General features: G+C 47.6%; 1 protein-coding gene across 1 annotated transcript in view; it reads right to left on the reverse strand.

The window, feature by feature from the left end:
- LOC143808800 (fucolectin-like) overlaps positions 1-21,939 on the reverse strand; it is a 113,855-nt gene that overhangs the window by 12,331 nt on the left and 79,585 nt on the right. Inside the window, exon 2 of the mRNA XM_077291843.1 lies at positions 4,281-4,339. Coding sequence (XP_077147958.1) covers positions 4,281-4,338 — 58 coding nt within the window. The 5' untranslated portion in view covers position 4,339. The remainder of the gene's footprint in view (positions 1-4,280; positions 4,340-21,939) is intronic.

Here is a 21,939-nt window from a genome sequence, read left to right on the forward strand (position 1 = left end):
CCCATTTCTTAATACCGTGTATTGCCCCCTCTAACATCAATGACAGCTTGAAGTCTTTTGTGGTAGTTGTGGATGAGGTTCTTTATTTCCTCAGATGGTAAAGCTGCCCACTCTTCTTGGTAAAAAATACTCCAGTTCCTGTAAATTCCTGGGCTGTCTAGCATGAACTGCGAGCTCGAGATCTCCCCAGAGTGGCTCAATGATATTGAGGTCAGAAGACAGAGATGGCCACGCCAGGACCTTCACTTTGTTCTGCTGTAGCCAATGACAGGTCGACTCGGCCTTGTGTTTTAGATCGTTGTCATGTTGGGACGTTCAAGTACGTCCCATGTGCAGCTTCCAGGCTGATGAGTGCAAATTTGCCTCCAGTATTTGCTGATAATGTGCTGCATTCCTCTTTGACCAAGTTTCCTGTGCATTTGTAGCACACACATCCCTGAAACATCAGCGATCCACCTCCGTGCTTTACAGTAGGAATGGTGTTCCTTTCATCTTAGGCCTTGTTGACCTATCTCCAAATGTAACGTTTATGGTTGTAGCCAAAAAGTTCAATTTTGGTCTCATCACTCCAATTTTGAGGCTTGTCTCTGTGCTGTTTTGTGTATTGTAGACTAGATACTTTGTGGCATTTGCACAGTAATGACTTTCTTCTGGTGACTCGACCCTGCAGCCCATTGTTCTTCAAGTGCCTCCTTATTGTGCATTTTGAAAACAGCCACACCGCTAGTTTTCAGAGAGTCCTGTATTTCAGCTGATGTTATTTGTGTGTTTTTCTTTGCATCCCGAACTAGCAGTTGTGGCTGACATTTTTGTTGGTCTACCTGACCATGATTTTGTTATTACAGAGCCCCTGATTTTCCATTTGTTAATCACAGTTTGAACGCTGGTGACTGACATTATCAATTCCTTGGATATCTTTTTGTATTCCTTCCCTGTTTTATACAGTTCAACTACCTTTTCCCGTAGTTCCGTTGACAATTCTTTTGCTTTTCCCATGACTCACAATCCAGAAATGTCAGAGGCTGGATGAAAGATGCAAGAGTCTGTCTGGATCCCAGAAACTCACTCAGCTTTTATGCGCACACACGGATTACAAGCAAACAGGTCACAGGTGAGGATGTTACCTTTAGTAGCCATTCAAACCCATTTGTGTCAACTTCTGTGCATGTTATCAGGCCAAAATCACCAGGGTATGGGAACTTTTGATAATTTGGATGTTTTGGGTTGTCATTATGATTTAAAAAGAGAAAACACGGTAGTCTGACAATAAATGGCTTCACCCAACTGCTAACCATGAGTGGAGAAAAACTTTTGGTGTTATCATTCATATTCTATTTATATATATATATATATATATATATATATATATATATATATATATATATATATATATATATATATATATATATATATATATGCAAATCATCCCCCCAGAGACCTGACTTGTGTTCCCCTGTCTTTTGAAGTGCTCATCGTCAAACTTTTCCACCACCTCTACCTGTGGGTAACAGATGTGTACCACACTTCAGGCCAATTTCACTATGTTTTCCTACCTGTCCTCTCCACAGTGTTGCAGTGCCCTACGTCTCCTCCTCTTCTCTGTCTACCATCCTACCCGTCTTCTCCACAGTGCTGCACCACCCTACATCTCCTCATCATCTTTGTCTACCATCCTACCCGTCCTCTCCACAGTGCTGCACCGCCCTACATCTCCTCATCATCTTTGTCTACCATCCTACCCGTCCTCTCCACAGTGCTGCACCGCACCACATCTCCTCCTCTTCTCTGTCTACCATCCTACCATCTTCTCCACAGTGCTGCACCTCCCTACATTAACTAATCTGAAATAGTGAAAAAAATGAAATTCCGCTTTTGTCTTTTACGTTTTAATTCCTTTGGCATTTGCATATGGCAGCATGCATTAACAATTGCATGGAACTGTGATACTTTAAGTCAAAAAATTAAAGTTATTATTATGCTCTAGATGTTTAAAAAAAATTCAGAAATTCATAACTTTAATTTTAGGTTTTTTTCATCGATGGCGCTGTGAGAAGGCTTGATTTTTGTGAAGTGATTTGATGTTTTTATTGGGACCAGTTTTGGGGAGGTTCATTAATCGAAAAATGGCAAATTTGAAGCTTCAAATTTGTTTACTATACACTGTTTATCGTATTGGTTAATTGATTTTATACCGGGTACGTTCATTTATTTCTTTTTTTCTGCATTTTTGGAATAGGAAAAAGGAATGCTTTAATAGCTTATAATTTTTTTTTCCATTTTTAGTATATTTTTTAAGTAGGGAACTTAAACTTGAGATAGTTTGTTTGATTGCAATTTACACTGTAGTACAGAGAACAAATGATGATCTGATATGAAGCCCAGCCTCCTGGAAAGACAATGATGACATCAATATGGGTCTTCAGTAGACCCCGACTGCCTTGGCAGCCCATTGACACACCACTATTGTTAAGAGATATATGACATATGAAGCATAAAAAATGTTGGTGTCGTCTCCATCCTACTAAATAGGCCACACCCCATTTTATGACATCACACATCATTCATCACTATCAATGCAGACCATGTAAGGGGACGGCCCAGGGCTGTAGTCATGACCAAACACTCTGGTACATCAGTGGCCTGGTTTCCCAATACATGAAAACATTGTCCATTAATATGTTTATCTGTGGCTCCATTCTCTACGCCGTCAGGGTCACCTCTGCTTCGCTGCAGGTTCCCATCAATGGATGCAACAAATATTGAGACACAGTCCTTTCCAACATTCAAATCAATAACTTTACTGCAAGCTTTACAAAGCACATCCATACTCTTCACAGCAATTACATCGGAATCAGCATTACTGATTTCCTCTTCTCTCCCTGCACCTTCCTTCCTTTAACATAACACATACCCGGGTCGGACCGTGCCGCACGGGTCCTCAGTGTCCTCCCAATTCTGCTCTGCCACGGTTAGGCCTTTCTCAGACAAAAGAGTTTCAACCTATGAAGCAAGTTGCCTCCTGGCGAGTGACCTGCCCTTCAGTATTGTGCTCTATGATGTCCGAGCGCTGTCCTGTTCCCAGTTTACTGCTTCTGGGTTCTGCTGCTGCCACTGTTTCGCCCCGGAACTGAGGACATCTGCCCAAGCTATAAGCTGCCATATTCTAGGGCAAACTGTGCCAGCGTACTGTCTTCTTCCTTAATGCTGTACTGGCCTCTGTTTTTCTGGCCTGATGCTGTGGATGGCTGGGCTCTCTCCTTAAAGTCAAGTAATGTTGCGTTGTAGCTGCTAATGTCCTGGGCCTAGAGCCCGTGTGGACTGTCTGGGTGCTCGGCCCTTCTGACTAGATACAGGAAACACTCCTTCCCTTAGCTGCAGCTGACCGTTCTACAGTAACTGGTATGATGTGCACTGAACCACCACCATGCTAACCTAGGTGTACAAAAATGCCCCATCTAGCGGCCAAACTTAATACTACATTGTCCCTACATAACAGGCACACCAAATATAATATATACATTTAGCAGAAGAAGACATGGTAATACACTTGATTGTGTAGCAGTACCATTATATAAGAAGTGGTAATACACTTAAATCGTGTAGCAATACCATCACATGTAAACCTATATACAGTACAAACACTGATAACATACAGCACCGGTACGAGAGGGAAAAGCAAAGGCAATAACATATTTTACTATAAGCCCTACAACCACACAACAGACCAGACCCCAAAATAAATACAAACCTCAAACAAGACTCCTTAAAATAAAAAGAACTCTATTCCAGACCCTAAAAATAACACAGACTAATGACTAAACTTTCTAAACAGTTACAGGCCCAAGACTCCCAAAACAAATGCCCAGTGTCATACTTCCCAAGAGTCTTGGTTTTGCCTGATCTCTGCTATGTAAACTGCATAATAAAGAGGGCAAAGTTTAACAAGTTGACATCCATTGGACATCTTGGGGGCTGTCCTGGCTTCTTGCAGTGCTCCTTAGGGGTGGAGATTACATTTCCTGAATTCTTAGTTCTAACTGTTGGAAGTAATCATGCCCCAAACCAAATAACACTAGACATGCAGGTAATCTTCTTTTTCCATTTCTCCAGTTCTTTTTACCTTCAGGATGCTGCCTCAGACTGCATGCTTATTTTTAAGCCAGCGCAATGCCCTATAGATTTGACTGTCAGAAAGAGCTTCCATTATTAATGGAATTGCCAGTATGTAATCACATCAATCATCCATTGATATAAAGTGTAAAGAAAGAAGTTTACTGAACCTGTAGGAGCGCCATCAGACACCATCCAGGTGAGAGCAATGAGGAAAAGAGTCTTCATCCTGCAAATCATCAAATAATTCTGGTAAATTGTCCGCTCCCATTTATATATGCAGCACATTAAAGCCTGTGAAAGGGAATCTGTCATCAAGTTACTACCCATGTCCGTGTACTGGTGAAGTATATCCCTTACAAATGGGCACACTTACACTTCCCTACCAATGTCTGTGTTAAAGGAGGGGTTTCCTCCACAAAATATCAAACCTTATGGTTATCAAAGTGGGAACTCTCTTAGCACCTCTATTGAGGTCCGATATTAACTATTATCGCCAAACTTGACTATTAATAATTAATATCCACTAAATATGCCTCAATGTTATCTTTTCCTTATATTATATACTAAATGAGACAAAACAGTGTAACAATAAAGGATATTTATTACACACACACACAAGTCTGCAGGCTATAGCATACATATATATTTATACCCAAGCTGGTGACTATAAATATATATATATACGGATATCACAACTCTGATACAGTAATATCACTACAGTATATAGTGATATCCCAACAGTATCACACAGTAATAACCCACAATGTCCAGTAATATCACAACAATATCACCACAATATAAAAACCCACAATTAACTGCCCGATTACCCAAATCACACATACAATATCAGTCCTCCCAATCTATAGCTTACTAACCCTAAGGCCTAAGAGGTTACAGGGCCTAGTAAGAAAAGGGGATACAGAGTACTTATCCACCATGTGGGTCCATGATCTTCCCAGCAAGCCAGAGAGCAAAAGAGGCAGAGCACATGTGTCTTGTGCCTTTTTTGTCCAGCTAAAAGAGGTGTGTCCAGCTTCAGGTGTGTGAGGATGAGGTCACAAGTCTATTGTCCACTTGCAAAGGTACATTTCCTAAGTCCTAAATGAAACCTGATATGCCAGCTTGAGGAGGGGGCTACTGAGCACATGTGGGGGAATTATATATCACTAAACATATCTCTACGTAAAGATATACATTGTGGAGCTCTTTCCTTCTACAGTCTGTCAATGAGGACTCTGTATATTGGCGAAACAACTTCCAGAGTCAAGGTGAAAAACAGGAATAAGAAAAGCACAATGGACCAAGGACAAGGACCTGTGTCCAAAGATTTACTAGAGGAAGGACCTATAGTCAGACCAGTTTCACAATATTGGGATGAGGAAGAAGCTGGCAGCAGTTATTGAAGTCTATGGAGCTCGGATTGACGCAAACATATATAGGACAGTACAACCATGAGCACTCTACAGGAGAAAGAGAGGACCGTACTGGCCATAAGAGCTTACACTCTACAGGAGAGAGAGGACCCCACTGACCATAAGAGCTTACACTCTACAGGAGAGAGAGGACCCCACTGATCATAAGAGCTTACACTCTACAGGAGAGAGAGGACCCCACTGACCATAAGAGCTTACACTCTACAGGAGAGAGAGGACCCCACTGATCATAAGAGCTTACACTCTACAGGAGAGAGAGGACCCCACTGACCATAAGAGCTTACACTCTACAGGAGAGAGAGGACTCCACTGACCATAAGAGCTTACACTCTACAGGAGAGAGAGGACCCCACTGACCATAAGAGCTTACACTCTACAGGAGAGAGAGGACCCCACTGACCATAAGAGCTTACACTCTACAGGAGAGAGAGGACCTCACTGACCATAAGAGCTTACACTCTACAGGAGAGAGAGGACCTCACTGACCATAAGAGCTTACACTCTACAGGAGAAAGAGGACCCCACTGACCATAAGAGCTTACACTCTACAGGGGAGAGAGGACCCCACTGACCATAAGAGCTTACACTCTACAGGAGAGAGAGAGGACTCTGCTGACCATAAGAGCTTACACTCTACAGGAGAGAGAGAGGAGCCCACTGACCATAAGATCTTACACTCTACAGGAGAGAGAGGACCCCACTGACCATAAGAGCTTACACTCTACAGGAGAGAGAGGACCCCACTGACCAAAAGAGCTTACACTCTACAGGAGAGAGAGGACCCCACTGATCATAAGAGCTTACACTCTACAGGAGGGAGAGGACCCCACTGACCATAAGAGCTTACACTCTACAGGAGAGAGAGGACCCCACTGACCATAAGAGCTTACACTCTACAGGAGAGAGAGGACCCCACTGACCATAAGAGCTTACACTCTACAGGAGAGAGAGAGGACCCCACTGACCATAAGAGCTTACACTCTACAGGAGAGAGAGGACCCCACTGACCATAAGAGCTTACACTCTACAGGAGAGAGAGGACCCCACTGACCATAAGAGCTTACACTCTACAGGAGAGAGAGAGGACCCCACTGACCATAAGAGCTTACACTCTACAGGAGAGAGAGGACCCCACTGACCATAAGAGCTTACACTCTACAGGAGAGAGAGAGGACCCCACTGACCATAAGAGCTTACACTCTACAGGAGAGAGAGAGGACCCCACTGACCATAAGAGCTTACACTCTACAGGAGAGAGAGGACCCCACTGACCATAAGAGCTTACACTCTACAGGAGAGAGAGGACCCCACTGATCATAAGAGCTTACACTCTACAGGAGAGAGAGGACCCCACTGACGATAAGAGCTTACACTCTACAGGAGAGAGAGGACCCCACTGACCATAAGAGCTTACACTCTACAGGAGAGAGAGGAACCCACTGACCATAAGAGCTTACACTCTACAGGAGAGAGATGACCCCACTGACCATAAGAGCTTACACTCTACAGGAGAGAGATGACCCCACTGACCATAAGAGCTTACACTCTGCAGGAGAGAGAGGACCTCACTGATCATAAGAGCTTACACTCTACAGGAGAGAGAGGACCCCACTGACAATAAGAGCTTACACTCTACAGGAGAGAGAGAGGACCCCACTGACCATAAGAGCTTACACTCTACAGGAGAGAGAGAGGACCCCACTGACGATAAGAGCTTACACTCTACAGGAGAGAGAGGACTCCACTAACCATAAGAGCTTACACTCTACAGGAGAGAGAGGAACCCACTGACCATAAGAGCTTACACTCTCCAGGAGAGAGAGAGGACTCCACTGACCATAAGAGCTTACACTCTACAGGAGAGAGAGGAACCCACTGACCATAAGAGCTTACACTCTACAGGTGAGAGAGGACCCCGCTGATCATAAGAGCTTACACTCTACAGGAGAGAGAGGACCCTACTGACCATAAGAGCTTACACTCTACAGGAGAGAGAGGATCCCACTGACCATAAGAGCTTACACTCTACAGGAGAGAGAGGACCCCACTGACCATAAGAGCTTACACTCTACAGGAGAGAGAGGACGCCACTGACCATAAGAGCTTACACTCTATAGGAGAGAGAGGACCCCACTGACCATAAGAGCTTACACTCTACAGGAGAGAGAGGACCCTACTGACCATAAGAGCTTACACTCTACAGGAGAGAGAGGACCCCACTGACCATAAGAGCTTACACTCTACAGGAGAGAGAGGACCCCACTGACCATAAGAGCTTACACTCTACAGGAGAGAGAGGAACCCACTGACCATAAGAGCTTACACTCTACAGGAGAGAGAGGAACCCACTGACCATAAGAGCTTACACTCTACAGGAGAGAGAGGACCCCGCTGATCATAAGAGCTTACACTCTACAGGAGAGAGAGGACCCTACTGAACATAAGCGCTTACACTCTACAGGAGAGAGAGGACCCCACTGACCATAAGAGCTTACACTCTACAGGAGAGAGAGGACCCTACTGACCATAAGAGCTTACACTCTACAGGAGAGAGAGGACCCCACTGACCATAAGAGCTTACACTCTACAGGAGAGAGAGGAACCCACTGACCATAAGAGCTTACACTCTACAGGAGAGAGAGGACCCCGCTGATCATAAGAGCTTACACTCTACAGGAGAGAGAGGACCCTACTGAACATAAGCGCTTACACTCTACAGGAGAGAGAGGACCCCACTGACCATAAGAGCTTACACTCCACAGGAGAGAGAGGACCCCACTGACCATAAGAGCTTACACTCTACAGGAGAGAGAGGACCCCACTGACCATAAGAGATTACACTCTACAGGAGAGAGAGGACGCCACTGACCATAAGAGCTTACACTCTATAGGAGAGAGAGGACCCCACTGACCATAAGAGCTTACACTCTACAGGAGAGAGAGGACCCTACTGACCATAAGAGCTTACACTCTACAGGAGAGAGAGGAACCCACTGACCATAAGAGCTTACACTCTACAGGAGAGAGAGGACCCCACTGACCATAAGAGCTTACACTCTACAGGAGAGAGAGGACCCCACTGACCATAAGAGCTTACACTCTACAGGAGAGAGAGGACCCTACTGAACATAAGCGCTTACACTCTACAGGAGAGAGAGGACCCCACTGACCATAAGAGCTTACACTCCACAGGAGAGAGAGGACCCTACTGACCATAAGAGCTTACACTCTACAGGAGAGAGAGGACCCCGCTGATCATAAGAGCTTACACTCTACAGGAGAGAGAGGACCCTACTGACCATAAGAGCTTACACTCTACAGGAGAGAGAGGACCCCACTGACCATAAGAGCTTACACTCTACAGGAGAGAGAGGAACCCGCTGACCATAAGAGCTTACACTCTACAGGAGAGAGAGGACCCTACTGAACATAAGCGCTTACACTCTACAGGAGAGAGAGGACCCCACTGACCATAAGAGCTTACACTCCACAGGAGAGAGAGGACCCCACTGACCATAAGAGCTTACACTCTATAGGAGAGAGAGGACCCCACTGACCATAAGAGCTTACACTCCACAGGAGAGAGAGGACCCCACTAACCATAAGAGCTTACACTCTACAGGAGAGAGAGGACCCCACTGACCATAAGAGCTTACACTCTACAGGAGAGAAAGGACCCCACTGACCATAAGAGCTTACACTCTACAGGAGAGAGAGGACCTCACTGACCATAAGAGCTTACACTCTACAGGAGAGAGAGGGCCCCACTGACCATAAGAGCTTACACTCTACAGGAGAGAGAGGACTCCACTGACCATAAGAGCTTACACTCTACAGGAGAGAGAGGACCCCACTGACCATAAGAGCTTACACTCTACAGGAGAGAGAGGACCACACTTACCATAAGAGCTTACACTCTACAGAAGAGAGAGGACCCTACTGACCATAAGAGCTTACACTCTACAGGAGAGAGAGAGGACCCCACTGACCATAAGAGCTTACACTCTACAGGAGAGAGAGGACCCCACTGACCATAAGAGCTTACACTCCACAGGAGAGAGAGGACCCCACTGACCATAAGAGCTTACACTCTACAGGAGAGAGAGGACCCCACTGACCATAAGAGCTTACACTCCACAGGAGAGAGAGGACCCCACTGACCATAAGAGCTTACACTCTACAGGAGAGAGAGGACCCCACTGACCATAAGAGCTTACACTCTACAGGAGAGAAAGGACCCCACTGACCATAAGAGCTTACACTCTACAGGAGAGAGAGGACCTCACTGACCATAAGAGCTTACACTCTACAGGAGAGAGAGGGCCCCACTGACCATAAGAGCTTACACTCCACAGGAGAGAGAGGACCCCACTGACCATAAGAGCTTACACTCTACAGGAGAGAGAGGACCCCACTGACCATAAGAGCTTACACTCTACAGGAGAGAAAGGACCCCACTGACCATAAGAGCTTACACTCTACAGGAGAGAGAGGACCTCACTGACCATAAGAGCTTACACTCTACAGGAGAGAGAGGGCCCCACTGACCATAAGAGCTTACACTCTACAGGAGAGAGAGGACCCCACTGACCATAAGAGCTTACACTCTACAGGAGAGAGAGGACCCCACTGACCATAAGAGCTTACACTCTACAGGAGAGAGAGGACCACACTTACCATAAGAGCTTACACTCTACAGAAGAGAGAGGACCCTACTGACCATAAGAGCTTACACTCTACAGGAGAGAGAGGACCCCACTGACCATAAGAGCTTACACTCTACAGGAGAGAGAGGACCCCGCTGATCATAAGAGCTTACACTCTACAGGAGAGAGAGGACCCTACTGAACATAAGCGCTTACACTCTACAGGAGAGAGAGGACCCCACTGACCATAAGAGCTTACACTCTACAGGAGAGAGAGGACCTCACTGACCATAAGAGCTTACACTCTACAGGAGAGAGAGGACCCCACTGACCATAAGAGCTTACACTCTACAGGAGAGAGAGGACCACACTTACCATAAGAGCTTACACTCTACAGAAGAGAGAGGACCCTACTGACCATAAGAGCTTACACTCTACAGGAGAGAGAGGACCCCACTGACCATAAGAGCTTACACTCTACAGGAGAGAGAGGACCCCGCTGATCATAAGAGCTTACACTCTACAGGAGAGAGAGGACCCTACTGAACATAAGCGCTTACACTCTACAGGAGAGAGAGGACCCCACTGACCATAAGAGCTTACACTCTACAGGAGAGAGAGGACCCCACTGACCATAAGAGCTTACACTCTACAGGAGAGAGAGGACCACACTTACCATAAGAGCTTACACTCTACAGAAGAGAGAGGACCCTACTGACCATAAGAGCTTACACTCTACAGGAGAGAGAGGACCACACTTACCATAAGAGCTTACACTCTACAGAAGAGAGAGGACCCTACTGACCATAAGAGCTTACACTCCACAGGAGAGAGAGGACCCCACTGACCATAAGAGCTTACACTCTACAGGAGAGAGAGGACCCCACTGACCATAAGAGCTTACACTCTACAGGAGAGAAAGGACCCCACTGACCATAAGAGCTTACACTCTACAGGAGAGAGAGGACCTCACTGACCATAAGAGCTTACACTCTACAGGAGAGAGAGGGCCCCACTGACCATAAGAGCTTACACTCTACAGGAGAGAGAGGACCCCACTGACCATAAGAGCTTACACTCTACAGGAGAGAGAGGACCCCACTGACCATAAGAGCTTACACTCTACAGGAGAGAGAGGACCACACTTACCATAAGAGCTTACACTCTACAGAAGAGAGAGGACCCTACTGACCATAAGAGCTTACACTCTACAGGAGAGAGAGGACCCCACTGACCATAAGAGCTTACACTCTACAGGAGAGAGAGGACCCCGCTGATCATAAGAGCTTACACTCTACAGGAGAGAGAGGACCCTACTGAACATAAGCGCTTACACTCTACAGGAGAGAGAGGACCCCACTGACCATAAGAGCTTACACTCTACAGGAGAGAGAGGACCTCACTGACCATAAGAGCTTACACTCTACAGGAGAGAGAGGACCCCACTGACCATAAGAGCTTACACTCTACAGGAGAGAGAGGACCACACTTACCATAAGAGCTTACACTCTACAGAAGAGAGAGGACCCTACTGACCATAAGAGCTTACACTCTACAGGAGAGAGAGGACCCCACTGACCATAAGAGCTTACACTCTACAGGAGAGAGAGGACCCCGCTGATCATAAGAGCTTACACTCTACAGGAGAGAGAGGACCCTACTGAACATAAGCGCTTACACTCTACAGGAGAGAGAGGACCCCACTGACCATAAGAGCTTACACTCTACAGGAGAGAGAGGACCCCACTGACCATAAGAGCTTACACTCTACAGGAGAGAGAGGACCACACTTACCATAAGAGCTTACACTCTACAGAAGAGAGAGGACCCTACTGACCATAAGAGCTTACACTCTACAGGAGAGAGAGGACCCCACTGACCATAAGAGCTTACACTCTACAGGAGAGAGAGGACCCCGCTGATCATAAGAGCTTACACTCTACAGGAGAGAGAGGACCCTACTGAACATAAGCGCTTACACTCTACAGGAGAGAGAGGACCCCACTGACCATAAGAGCTTACACTCTACAGGAGAGAGAGGACCTCACTGACCATAAGAGCTTACACTCTACAGGAGAGAGAGGACCCCACTGACCATAAGAGCTTACACTCTACAGGAGAGAGAGGACCACACTTACCATAAGAGCTTACACTCTACAGAAGAGAGAGGACCCTACTGACCATAAGAGCTTACACTCTACAGGAGAGAGAGGACCCCACTGACCATAAGAGCTTACACTCTACAGGAGAGAGAGGACCCCGCTGATCATAAGAGCTTACACTCTACAGGAGAGAGAGGACCCTACTGAACATAAGCGCTTACACTCTACAGGAGAGAGAGGACCCCACTGACCATAAGAGCTTACACTCCACAGGAGAGAGAGGACCCCACTGACCATAAGAGCTTACACTCTACAGGAGAGAGAGAGGACCCCACTGACCATAAGATCTTACACTCTACAGGAGAGAGAGGACCTCACTGATCATAAGAGCTTACACTCTATAGGAGAGAGAGGACCTCACTGACCATAAGAGCATACACTCTACAGGAGAGAGAGGACCTCACTGACCATAAGAGCTTACACTCTACAGGAGAGAGAGGACCCCACTGACCATAAGAGCTTACACTCTACAGGAGAGAGAGGACCCCGCTGACCATAAGAGCTTACACTCTACAGGAAAGAGAGGACCCCACTGATCATAAGAGCTTACACTCTACAGGAGAGAGAGGACCCCACTGACCATAAGAGCTTACACTCTACAGGAGAGAGAGGACCTCACTGATCATAAGAGCTTACACTCTACAGGAGAGAGAGGACCCCACTGACCATAAGAGCTTACACTCTACAGGAGAGAGAGGACACCACTGACCATAAGATCTAAAACTCTACAGGAGAGAGAGGACCCCACTGACCATAAGAGCTTACACTCTACAGGAGAGAGAGGACCCCTCTGACCATAAGAGCTTACACTCTACAGGAGAGAGAGGACCCCACTGACCATAAGAGCTTACACTCTACAGGAGAGAGAGGACACCACTGACCATAAGAGCTTACACTCTACAGGAGAGAGAGGACCCCACTGACCATAAGAGCTTACACTCTACAGGGGAGAGAGGACTCCACTGACCATAAGAGCTTACACTCTACAGGAGAGAGAGGACCCTACTGACCATAAGAGCTTACACTCTACAGGAGAGAGAGGACTCCACTGACCATAAGAGCTTACACTGTACAGAAGAGAGAGGACTCTACTGACCATAAGAGCTTACACTCTACAGGAGAGAGAGGAACCCACTGACCATAAGAGCTTACACTCTACAGAAGAGAGAGGACCCTACTGACCATAAGAGCTTACACTCTACAGGAGAGAGAGGACCCCACTGACCATAAGAGCTTACACTCTACAGGAGAGAGAGGACTCCACTGAACATAAGAGCTTACACTCTACAGGAGAGAGAGGACCCCACTGACCATAAGAGCTTACACTCTACAGAAGAGAGAGGACCCTACTGACCATAAGAGCTTACACTCTACAGGAGAGAGAGAACCCTACTGACCATAAGAGCTTACACTCTACAGGAGAGAGAGGACCCCACTGACCATAAGAGCTTACACTCTACAGAAGAGAGAGGACCCTACTGACCATAAGAGCTTACACTCTACAGGAGAGAGAGAACCCCACTGACCATAAGAGCTTACACTCTACAGAAGAGAGAGGACCCTACTGACCATAATAGCTTACACTCTACAGGAGAGAGAGGACCCTACTGACCATAAGAGCTTACACTCTACAGGAGAGAGAGGACCCCACTGACCATAAGAGCTTACACTCTACAGGAGAGAGAGGACCCCACTGACCATAAGAGCTTACACTCTACAGGAGAGAGAGGACCCCACTGAACATAAGAGCTTACACTCTACAGGAGAGAGAGGACCCCACTGACCATAAGAGCTTACACTCTACAGGAGAGAGAGGACCCCACTGACCATAAGAGCTTACACTCTACAGGAGAGAGAGGACCCCACTGACCATAAGAGCTTACACTCTACAGGAGAGAGAGGACTCCACTGACCATAAGAGCTTACACTCTACAGCAGAGAGAGAGGACCCCGCTGACCATAAGAGCTTACACTTTTCAGGAGAGAGAGGACCTCACTGACCATAAGAGCTTACACTCTACAGGAGAGAGAGAGCACCCCACTGACCATAAGAGCTTACACTCTACAGGAGAGAGAGAGGACCCCACTGACCATAAGAGCTTTCACTCTACAGGAGAGAGAGGACCCCACTGACCATAAGAGCTTACACTCTACAGGAGAGAGAGGACCTCACTGACCATAAGAGCTTACACTCTACAGAAGAGAGAGGACCCTACTGACCATAAGAGCTTACACTCTACAGGAGAGAGAGGACCTCACTGACCATAAGAGCTTACACTCTACAGGAGAGAGAGAGGACCCCACTGACCATAAGAGCTTTCACTCTACAGGAGAGAGAGGACCCCACTGACCATAAGAGCTTACACTCTACAGGAGAGAGAGGACCTCACTGACCATAAGAGCTTACACTCTACAGAAGAGAGAGGACCCTACTGACCATAAGAGCTTACACTCTACAGGAGAGAGAGAGGACCTCACTGACCATAAGAGCTTTCACTCTACAGGAGAGAGAGAGGACCCCACTGACCATAAGAGGTTACACTCTACAGGAGAGAGAGGACCCCACTGACCATAAGAGCTTACACTCTACAGGAGAGAGAGAGGACCCCACTGACCATAAGAGCTTTCACTCTACAGGAGAGAGAGGACCCCACTGACCATAAGAGCTTACACTCTACAGGAGAGAGAGGACCTCACTGACCATAAGAGCTTACACTCTACAGAAGAGAGAGGACCCTACTGACCATAAGAGCTTACACTCTACAGGAGAGAGAGAGGACCTCACTGACCATAAGAGCTTACACTCTACAGGAGAGAGAGGACCCCACTGACCATAAGAGCTTTCACTCTACAGGAGAGAGAGGACCCCACTGACCATAGGAGCTTAGACTCTACAGGAGAGAGAGGACCCCACTGACCATAAGAGCTTACACTCTACAGGAGAGAGGACCCCACTGACCATAAGAGCTTACACTCTACAGGAGAGAGAGGACCCCACTGACCATAAGAGCTTACACTCTACAGGAGAGAGAGGACCCTACTGACCATAAGAGCTTACACTCTACAGGAGAGAGAGGACCCCACTGACCATAAGAGCTTACACTCTACAGGAGAGAGAGGACCCCACTGACCATAAGAGCTTACACTCTACAGGAGAGAGAGGACCCAATGACCATAAGAGCTTACACTCTACAGGAAAGAGAGGACCCCACTGATCATAAGAGCTTACACTCTACAGGAAAGAGAGGACCCCACTGACCATAAGAGCTTACACTCTACAGGAGAGAGAGGACCCCACTGACCATAAGAGCTTACACTCTACAGGAAAGAGAGGACCTCACTGACCATAAGAGCTTACACTCTACAGGAGAGAGAGGACCCCTCTGACCATAAGAGCTTACACTCTACAGGAAAGAGAGGACCCCACTGACCATAAGAGCTTACACTCTACAGGAGAGAGAGGACCCCACTGACCATAAGAGCTTACACTCTACAGGAAAGAGAGGACCCCACTGATCATAAGAGCTTACACTCTACAGGAGAGAGAGGACCCCACTGACCATAAGAGCTTACACTCTACAGGAGAGAGAGGACCCCACTGACCATAAGAGCTTACACTCTACAGGAGAGAGAGGACCCCACTGAACATAAGAGCTTACACTCTACAGGAGAGAGAGGACCCCACTGACCATAAGAGCTTACACTCTACAGGAGAGAGAGAGGACTCCACTGACCATAAGAGCTTACACTCTACAGGAGAGAGAGGATCCCACTGACCATAAGAGCTTACACTCTACAGGAGAGAGAGGACCCCACTGACCATAAGAGCTTACACTCTACAGGAGAGAGAGAGGACTCCACTGACCATAAGAGCTTACACTCTACAGCAGAGAGAGGACCCCACTGACCATAAGAGCTTACACTCTACAGGAGAGAGAGGACTCCACTGACCATAAGAGCTTACACTCTACAGGAGAGAGAGAGGACCCCACTGACCATAAGAGCTTACACTTTTCAGGAGAGAGAGAGGACCCCACTGACCATAAGAGCTTTCACTCTACAGGAGAGAGAGAGCACCCCACTGACCATAAGAGCTTACACTCTACAGGAGAGAGAGGACTCCGCTGACCATAAGAGCTTACACTCTACAGGAGAGAGAGGATCCCACTGACCATAAGAGCTTACACTCTACAGAAGAGAGAGGACCCTACTGACCATAAGAGCTTACACTCTACAGGAGAGAGAGAGGACCTCACTGACCATAAGAGTTTACACTCTACAGGAGAGAGAGGACCCCACTGACCATAAGAGCTTTCACTCTACAGGAGAGAGAGGACCCCACTGACCATAGGAGCTTACACTCTACAGGAGAGAGAGGACCCCACTGACCATAAGAGCTTACACTCTACAGGAGAGAGGACCCCACTGACCATAAGAGCTTACACTCTACAGGAGAGAGAGGACCCCACTGACCATAAGAGCTTACACTCTACAGGAGAGAGAGGACCCCACTGACCATAAGAGCTTACACTCTACAGGAGAGAGAGGACCCCACTGACCATAAGAGCTTACACTCTACAGGAAAGAGAGGACCCCACTGACCATAAGAGCTTACACTCTACAGGAGAGAGAGGACCCCACTGACCATAAGAGCTTACACTCTACAGGAAAGAGAGGACCTCACTGACCATAAGAGCTTACACTCTACAGGAGAGAGAGGACCCCTCTGACCATAAGAGCTTGCACTCTACAGGAAAGAGAGGACCCCACTGACCATAAGAGCTTACACTCTACAGGAGAGAGAGGACCCCACTGACCATAAGAGCTTACACTCTACAGGAAAGAGAGGACCCCACTGATCATAAGAGCTTACACTATACAGGAGAGAGAGGACCCCGCTGACCATAAGAGCTTACACTCTACAGAAGAGAGAGGACCCTACTGACCATAAGAGCTTACACTCTACAGGAGGGAGAGGACCCCACTGACCATAAGAGCTTACACTCTACAGGAGAGAGGACCCCACTGACCATAAGAACTTACACTCTACAGGAGAGAGAGGACCCCACTGACCATAAGATCTTACACTCTACAGGAGAGAGGACCCCACTGACCATAAGAGCTTACACTCTACAGGAGAGAGAGGACCCCACTGACCATAAGAGCTTACACTCTACAGGAGAGAGAGGACCCCACTGACCATGAGAGCTTACACTCTACAGGAGAGAGAGGACCCCGCTGACCATAAGAGCTTACACTCTACAGGAGAGAGAGGACCCCACTGACCATAAGAGCATACACTCTACAGGAGAGAGAGGACCCCACTGACCATAAGAGCTTACACTCTACAGGAGAGAGGACCCCACTGACCATGAGAGCTTACACTCTACAGGAGAGAGAGGACCCCACTGACCATAAGATCTTACACTCTACAGGAGAGAGGACCCCACTGACCATGAGAGCTTACACTCTACAGGAGAGAGAGGACCCTACTGACCATAAGAGCTTACATTCTACAGGAGAGAGAGGACCCCACTGACCATAAGAGCTTACACTCTACAGGAGAGAGAGGACCCCGCTGACCATAAGAGCTTACACTCTACAGGAGAGAGAGGACCCCACTGACCATAAGAGCATACACTCTACAGGAGAGAGAGGACCCCACTGACCATAAGAGCTTACACTCTACAGGAGAGAGAGGACCCCACTGACCATAAGAGCTTACACTCTACAGGAGAAAGAGGACCTCACTGACCATAAGAGCTTACACTGTACAGGAGAGAGAGGACCTCACTGACCATAAGAGCTTACACTCTACAGGAGAGAGAGGACCCCACTGACCATAAGAGCTTACACTCTATAGGAGAGAGGACCCCACTGACCATAAGAGCTTACACTCTACAGGAGAGAGAGGACCCCACTGACCATAAGAGCTTACACTCTACAGGAGAGAGAGGACCCCACTGACCATAAGAGCTTACACTCTACAGGAGAGAGAGGACCCCACTGACCATAAGATCTTACACTCTACAGGAGAGAGGACCCCACTGACCATAAGAGCTTACACTCTACAGGAGAGAGAGGACCCCACTGACCATAAGAGCTTACACTCTACAGGAGAGAGGACCCCACTGACCATAAGAACTTACACTCTACAGAAGAGAGAGGACCCCACTGATCATAAGAGCTTACACTCTACAGGAGAGAGAGGACCCCACTGACCATAAGAGCTTACACTCTACAGGAGAGAGGACCCCACTGACCATAAGATCTTACACTCTACAGGAGAGAGGACCCCACTGACCATAAGAGCTTACACTCTACAGGAGAGAGAGGACCCCACTGACCATAAGAGCTTACACTCTACAGGAGAGAGAGGACCCCACTGACCATAAGAGCTTACACTCTACAGGAGAGAGAGAGGACCCCACTGACCATAAGAGCTTACACTCTACAGGAGAGAGAGGACCCCACTGACCATAAGAGCTTACACTCTACAGGAGAGAGAGAACCCTGCTGACCATAAGAGCTTACACTCTACAGGAGAGAGAGAACCTCACTGACCATAAGAGCTTACACTCTACAGGAGAGAGAGGACCCCACTGACCATAAGAGCTTAGACTCTACAGGAGAGAGAGGACCCCACTGATCATAAGAGCTTACACTCTACAGGAGGGAGAGGACCCCACTGACCATAAGAGCTTACACTCTACAGGAGAGAGAGGACCCCACTGACCATAAGAGCTTACACTCTACAGAAGAGAGAGGACCCCACTGATCATAAGAGCTTACATTCTACAGGAGAGAGAGGACCTCACTGACCATAAGAGCTTACACTCTACAGGAGAGAGAGAGGACCCCACTGACCATAAGAGCTTACACTCTACAGGAGGGAGAGGACCCCACTGACCATAAGAGCTTACACTCTACAGGAGAGAGAGGACCCCACTGACCATAAGAGCTTACACTCTACAGGAGAGAGAGGACCTCACTGACCATAAGAGCTTACACTCTACAGAAGAGAGAGGACCCCACTGATCATAAGAGCTTACACTCTACAGGAGAGAGAGGACCTCACTGACCATAAGAGCTTACACTCTACAGGAGAGAGAGGACCCCACTGACCATAAGAGCTTACACTCTACAGGAGAGAGAGGACTCCACTGACCATAAGAGCTTACACTCTACAGGAGAGAGAGGACCCCACTGACCATAAGAGCTTACACACTACAGGAGAGAGAGGACCCCACTGACCATAAGAGCTTACACTCTACAGGGGAGAGAGGACCCCACTGACCATAAGATCTTATACTCTACAGGAGAGAGAGGGCCCCGCTGACCATAAGAGCTTACACTCTACAGGAGAGAGAGAACCCCACTGACCATAAGAGCTTACACTCTACAGGAGAGAGAGAACCCCACTGACCATAAGAGCTTACACTCTACAGGAGAGAGAGGACCTCACTGACCATAAGAGCTTACACTCTACAGGAGAGAGAGAACCTCACTGACCATAAGAGCTTACACTCTACAGGAGAGAGAGAACCTCACTGACCATAAGAACTTACACTCTACAGGAGAGAGAGGACCTCACTGACCATAAGAGCTTACACTCTACAGGAGAGAGAGGACCCACTGATCATAAGAGCTTACACTCTACAGGAGAGAGAGGACCTCACTGACCATAAGAGCTTACACTCTATAGGAGAGAGAGGACCTCACTGACCATAAGAACTTACACTCTACAGGAGAGAGAGGACTCCACTGACCATAAGAGCTTACACTCTACAGGAGAGAGAGGACCCCACTGACCATAAGAGCTTACACTCTACAGGAGAGAGAGGACCCCACTGACCATAAGAGCTTACACTCTACAGGAGGGAGAGGACCCCACTGACCATAAGAGCTTACACTCTACAGAAGAGAGAGGACCCCACTGATCATAAGAGCTTACATTCTACAGGAGATAGAGGACCCCACTGACCATAAGAGCTTACACTGTACAGGAGAGAGAGGACCTCACTGACCATAAGAGCTTACACTCTACAGGAGGGAGAGGACCCCACTGACCATAAGAGCTTACACTCTACAGGAGAGAGAGGACCCCACTGACCATAAGAGCTTACACTCTACAGGAGAGAGAGGACCTCACTGACCATAAGAGCTTACACTCTACAGGAGAGAGAGGACTCCACTGACCATAAGAGATTACACTCTACAGGAGAGAGAGGACCCCGCTGACCATAAGAGCTTACACTCTACAGGGGAGAGAGGACCCCACTGACCATAAGATCTTATACTCTACAGGAGAGAGAGGACCCCACTGATCATAAGAGCTTACACTCTACAGGAGAGAGGACCCCACTGACCATAAGAGCTTACACTCTACAGGAGAGAGAGGACTCCACTGACCATAAGAGATTACACTCTACAGGAGAGAGAGGACCCCGCTGACCATAAGAGCTTACACTCTACAGGGGAGAGAGGAACCCACTGACCATAAGATCTTATACTCTACAGGAGAGAGAGGACCCCACTGATCATAAGAGCTTACACTCTACAGGAGAGAGGACCCCACTGACCATAAGAGCTTACACTCTACAGGAGAGAGAGGACCCTACTGACCATAAGAGCTTACAATCAACAGGAGAGAGAGGACCCTACTGAACATAAGAGCTTACATTCTACAGGAGAGAGAGGACCTCACTGACCATAAGAGCTTACACTTTACAGAAGAGAGGACCTCACTGATCATAAGAGCTTACACTCTACAGGAGAGAGAGGACCCCACTGACCATAAGAGCTTACACTCTACAGGAGAGAGAGAGGACCCCACTGACCATAAGAGCTTACACTCTACAGGAGAGAGAGGATCCCACTGACCATAAGAGCTTACACTCTACAGGAGAGAGAGGACCCCACTGACCATAAGAGCTTACACTCTACAGGAGAGAGAGGACCCCACTGACCATAAGAGCTTACACTCTACAGGAGAGAGAGGACCCTACTGACCATAAGAGCTTACATTCTACAGGAGAGAGAGGACCTCACTGACCATAAGAGCTTACACTCTACAGGAGAGAGAGGACCCCACTGACCATAAGAGCTTACACTCTACAGGAGAGAGAGAGGACCCCACTGACCATAAGAGCTTACACTCTACAGGAGAGAGAGGACTCCACTGACCATAAGAGCTTACACTTTACAGGAGAGAGAGGACCCCACTGACCATAAGAGCTTACACTCTACAGGAGAGAGAGGACCCCACTGACCATAAGAGCTTACACTCTACAGGAGAGAGAGGACCTCACTGACCATAAGAGCTTACACTCTACAGGAGAGATAGGACCTCACTGACTATAAGCGCTTACACTCTACAGGAGAGAGAGGACCCCACTGACTATAAGCGCTTACACTCTACAGGAGAGAGAGGACCCCACTGACCATAAGAGCTTACACTCTACAGGAGAGAGAGGACCTCACTGACCATAAGAGCTTACGCTCTACAGGAGAGAGAGGACCTCACTGACCATAAGAGCTTACACTCTACAGGAGAGAGAGGACTCCACTGACCATAAGAGCTTA

Source organism: Ranitomeya variabilis, chromosome 2 (genome assembly GCF_051348905.1).
Source record: "Ranitomeya variabilis isolate aRanVar5 chromosome 2, aRanVar5.hap1, whole genome shotgun sequence".
Taxonomy (NCBI): Eukaryota; Metazoa; Chordata; class Amphibia; order Anura; family Dendrobatidae; genus Ranitomeya; species Ranitomeya variabilis.